Source organism: Monoraphidium neglectum (genome assembly GCF_000611645.1).
Source record: "Monoraphidium neglectum strain SAG 48.87 unplaced genomic scaffold scaffold02212, whole genome shotgun sequence".
NCBI lineage: Eukaryota > Viridiplantae > Chlorophyta > Chlorophyceae > Sphaeropleales > Selenastraceae > Monoraphidium > Monoraphidium neglectum.
In genome coordinates, this window is record NW_014011416.1 from 5,624 (window position 1) to 10,532 (window position 4,909).

The window sequence follows — 4,909 nt, forward strand, 5'->3', positions numbered from 1 at the left end:
GTGCTGATCTCATCCATCTCCGGCCCCAGGGTGCGCCGCGCAGGGGGGGGGGGGGGGTCACGGTCAAATCTTACGTGTTGGAAGAGTTTGACCGACCGCCTGGCTGGGGCCGGTTTCAAGTTGGCCTTGTGCGGGCAACAACGGGACAGCGATGCCTCGGCTTCATCGGATTGAATAATTGCGTGCACGTCCACCTACGTGCACTCGCTCAACACACTTCATCGGCCACACACACGCAAACGCCCCACCCCCTTCCCCCAACGCGGCTGCCAGACCGGGCTGTCCGGCTACGCGCCCTACACCGCCGCCAAGGCCGGCCTGCAGGGCTTCGTGAAGACGGCCGCGGTGGAGCTGGCAAAGCACAAGATCAGCATCAACACGGTGGGGGCACGGCTTGCGTGATGCGCGCGGTTGGGGGACCGCGCGGCTGGGGGATGGAGTGACATGGGCAACAACTGCAGTTTGCAAGGGAACGGTTGCGCAAACGCCACAAACAGCCGGAAGGCAGAGCGGTTTGCTAGCAATTTTTCAGCCCAATCAGCGCAGGTGTGCAGCGACCTGAGATGGGCGAACGGTGCGGCCCCAGCCCATCCAGCCTGAACTTATTAGTGCTACTCTCGGCCCACAGAAAGGGGGGGCTCCAACCGTCCGGCCCGCCTTCTGGCTCCGGGCTGCTGCCAGGCTCTGCCGCCATCATGCCCTGCCCCGCCCCGCTGCCCCCGCCCCTACCCCCAGGTGCTGCCCGGCAACATCTACACCGAGGCCCTGGCCAGCCTGCCCAACGGCTACGTGGAGGAGACCGTCAAGGCCATCCCCGCGGGTGCGCTCGGTGCAGGGGCCTCAAACCCCAAGCCCTCAGTCCCACACCCCCCGCGTCGACCACCCCCCTGCCTCAGCCAGCGATGCCAATCCTCGCCTCAACCCGTCAGACACGCCGGCCGCCGGGCCCCACAGGCAATGCGGGCATTCGGTTGCCGAGCCATTGCACTCAGCGCTGAGCCGCCACGGTTTCTCCCCCCGTCCCGTTCACACAAGCGGCCTTGCCTCGCCGACCGTCCCTCGTCCCTCGACCAGGCACCCTGGGTGACGTCAGCGACATCGCTGAGGCGGTGGCATACCTGGTGGCCGCGGGGCCCTTCACCACCGGGGCGGAGATCGTGGTGGACGGCGCCCAGTCACTCCCCGAGAGCCATTTCGCAGAGTTTTAACAAAACCGCCACACCAAATCAACCGCCTGGAATTGCGGCGATTATTCCTTGGAAACCCGAAGAGCGGGCCCGCCCTGGAGTCGGCGTAGTTTCGCTGCTGATTGGTTTGCTAGCAGGCGCTGACCGGACGTGTCGCTCAAGCCACCCTGTATGTTTCTTTCACTGTGTTCTGGAACATCGTGTAACCAACAATGGTGCACTTAAGGTGCAGCACCTCAGCTGGACGGACGCGACAGACACAGCACGCGCGCCCTCAAACTTGCTCGAGGCAAAAACACGTGGCAACACCACAACTTGTGACCGGAGCGGCAGACCTGCGCGCACACCCCAGCAAGCCGCTGCCATTCAAACACGATGCAGCACGTTCCTACTCTCCAACACCTCAACTTTGGTTGGGTTGCTCGAAGCTTCAAAAACGGCCGGGAAAAGCACACTCACAAGGCCGGCTGCGCAGCTGCAGCCAGCGACCGACAGGCGTTTCCCTCACTGCGGCGCCGCCGCTGCCGCGGGCTGCTTGGCCCCGGCCTCTGCCGCGACCTCGGCCTCCGGACGCTTGCCCGAGTACACGCCGCCGACGGTCTTGCCCGTGACCCCCGGGACGAGGCCGGCGCCCTGGATGGTGGACTGCCAGTCGCGGGGCGGCTGCTGCGCGGCGTCCTCCTGCAAGGGTTTGGGGTGTGGTTGGGGGAAAGGGGTTGGGGTTTGGTGGGGTTGAGGTAGTCGATCAGGCAAAAGCTCCTGGGCAGAGCTCCTGGCAGACGCAGCGGTGATGGTGTGGCGAGTGGGGGCGTGGGCCCTGCAGATAAAGGGTATTTGCGCCCTGGCAAGCATGCGCGGGATGAAGAACCTCGCTTCCCAACCAGGCTGGCTGACTGGAAGGCTGTGGACTGAATGCCTGACAAGGGATCCAGGGTTCAGCAACACCCAGGGCCCTCGGCGGCAAAAATGGCCTCTCACGAACAAAAAGCAATGCAGTGCGCACCTCCCCCCAGGGCTGGCTGAAGGGCACCGTCGACTTGATTTCGAACGTGGTGCCGACAGCTGCAGGCGAGTCGAGCAGCGCGACCACCAGCTCAGACACGTCTGCGCGGCTGATCTTGCCCTGCAGGCGAGGGGACGGGGAGGGGCAGGATGCAGAGGATGCACATGATGCTGAGTGTTGAGTGATTGGGATATGCCAAGGGAGGCGCCAAGCAGGGTGGACAGGGAGGTCGCTGGTGAGGGGGGGGATGATTCTTAGGCGGCAGATAGACAGGGTGGCAAATAAAGCAGGGAGAGGAGGAGATGCTGTCAGCTACTGCAAGGATCAAAAGCCAACAAAAATCATGTGGATAACAGCAACCCCTACAGACGCGTGCGAATGCAAGGTCCTGAGTCCATGCGCGTGGAGCGCGCACACGTGCAAAGGTGCATCAACAAGCGCACCTTGACGCACACATGCACACACCCAAGCCCGGCGCGCGAGCACACACGCGCGCGCGAGCACACACACGCGCGCGCGCGCACACACACACACACACACACACACACACGCACACACGCACACGTATGCATGTTTCAGCATGCAAAAGCGCGTGCATCGCACCTTGATGACGTCACCCTGATCAATCTCCAACGGCATCCGCCCCGCCTCCTCCGTCAGCGCGCACGGCCGCACCACCACGGCCGGCACCCCGCTCTCGCGTATGGCGTCCTCTCCCGCCAGCTTCCAGGTCAGCAGGCCGCCCAGGGCATCATTGAGCTTAACAGCGGGCGGCTCCTGCAGTTCAACGTTGTTTGGGCGCGGCGTGGGTGTGGGTGTGGGTGTGTCAAACGAGTGAGCCGATGCAAGCAGAGTGGTCGGTCACGTGGGGGTTGGAAGGCACAGCCGCCTGCCCGCGCCAGCAGCGGTGCTGTGCGAGGATTGCGATACGGACGAGCCGGCAATACCAGCAGGCGCCGCTGTTGCAAGTGTGATGTTTGCAGGGGTTTCGGGCAAAATTCTGGAAGAAGGGCGTGCGGTCGTCTGGTCAAGGTCGCGCCTGCACAACGCACAACCGCATATTTTGCCACCAAATAGCACTCACCCAGCAGCGCAGCAACCAAACCTATCGCACAAACTCAGGCAAACATTCAGGCAAAAAGCAAGCCATCCACCCAGCAACCCACCACGTCGACGTTGATGCCTGGACGGTTGGGGCGGGTGACGCCCGCGCTGCTGACATGGACGAGACGCGGCGTCACCGGTGATGCCAGGTAACCGGTGACCTCCGTGATGGGGAGCTGGAAGGGGCCCGCCTTGAACGAGGGGTTGAGCCTGCCTGTTAGTCGGTGGCCGTTATGCGTACACATCGCAGCATGTGTGTTGGTGGTTAGGGGAAGCGACAAATTCAACAGCATGGACTGAGCACTGGGCGCGGCATCAGGCTGCTTTTGCACTGCTTGCAACTAAGGGTGGAAGCCGTGGACATCCATGTTGTTGCACAGCGCGAGCTTGCAGCCGCGGACACCAGACCCTGGCGACACGCTTGCCTGAGCAAACCAGGCAAACAAATGTGTGCAGATCCCCGCAGGCGTGTTCGCAGCCCAGCGCCAGCAACCAAGCCCACCAGCCACAACCAAGCCCACCAGCCACCCACCGTCGACCTCGAATTTGGAGAGCATGATTTGGAGGCTGTAGACGGTTGAGGGGTCGAGCGGCTTGGCATCCGGCCCACGCACCGTGCGCGCCCTGCGGTGTTGTGGCAATTGGTCGGCCCCAGGGGGCAAGGCGGCGGTGCGGAGAGGGTCCAGAAGCAAAGCGCGCGCCTCAGAACGCAAGGTTGCTCAGACGCGTTTGATAAAAGTGCGGCGCATTTAGCTGGGTGCAATTGAGGGGTTTAAATTCAGACGACGCTCTTGACAGCGGAGGCGGCGGGGGCCGCCTGAGGGCATGTCACAGAGGGCATGGTGCCTCGGCGGCGCGCCTTCCTGCGAAAAGAATGAGCAGATCGCTTTTCCCCACTCGTGTGGGCAGGGAGGGTTTACCTGAAAACGGGGTCGAAGCTGGAGAAGGGCACGTCCACGGTCTGCCACTCCCCGTCCTTCGTGTCAAAGTAGGATGTGTAGCCGATGCCGTCCCAGCCGGCGTCGGTGCGCAGGATGACCTTGTACCTTAAAAGGTGTTACAGCGAACATGATCGAAACTGTGTCAGGCCTACAGCAATCGCCGTGACCCACATGGCGGCAATGCCGGATGCTGGGCGCCATCTGCAAAGCCGCACCAGGGCCTCAACACCTATGATTTGGTGCGCTCACTCAAGGGCAAACGCCAAGCATGCCGCCGTTTTCATGAGCAATGCAAGGGCGGGCCGCCGCAGGGGATGCACCCCACAAGGCACCTTTTTGCCTCGGCCCTCCTAAGACTCTCAATGCTACACATTAAACCCCATGTAGCAGCAAAGCGGGATCGATGTGCCGGCCGATCACCTGAGCCCGTTGCCCTTGAGCCGCAGCCTCAGCCCCGCGTAGGCCCCCAGGTCCAGCGGCGGCTCCCAGTTGCGGCCGCGCACGCTGGCAAAGCCGCCGCTGTTGTCGGTGCTGACGACGCCCCTGGGTCAAGGCAGGCGGCGGGAAGAGTCGCAATGGTGGTGTCGGAAGGCCATCCGGAAGGGATGGATCATGGGCGAGCTTGGGAGCAAGACAGCAGGATACCACGGGGTTGGCAATCAGACGCGTGACGC

The 4,909-nt window shown here is 63.1% G+C and overlaps 2 protein-coding genes across 2 annotated transcripts in view; one reads left to right on the forward strand and one right to left on the reverse strand.

Moving 5' to 3' along the window:
• MNEG_10182 (3-oxoacyl-[acyl-carrier-protein] reductase) overlaps window positions 1-1,208 on the forward strand; it is a gene marked incomplete at both ends in the record, with an annotated part of 2,787 nt that extends 1,579 nt beyond the window's left edge. Inside the window, 3 exons of the mRNA XM_014041346.1 lie at window positions 274-381; window positions 736-820; window positions 1,075-1,208. Of these exons, the coding sequence (XP_013896800.1) occupies window positions 274-381; window positions 736-820; window positions 1,075-1,208 (327 nt within the window). The remainder of the gene's footprint in view (window positions 1-273; window positions 382-735; window positions 821-1,074) is intronic.
• A 483-nt stretch (window positions 1,209-1,691) lies between these two features.
• Window positions 1,692-4,436, reverse strand: MNEG_10183 (hypothetical protein; the record flags this gene model as incomplete). Its single annotated transcript, XM_014041347.1, has 7 exons — window positions 1,692-1,868; window positions 2,191-2,310; window positions 2,794-2,967; window positions 3,357-3,508; window positions 3,827-3,918; window positions 4,215-4,333; window positions 4,407-4,436. 7 exons carry the CDS (start codon window positions 4,434-4,436, stop codon window positions 1,692-1,694), a joined length of 864 nt encoding a protein of 287 aa, XP_013896801.1.
• Window positions 4,437-4,909: the final 473 nt, after the last annotated feature.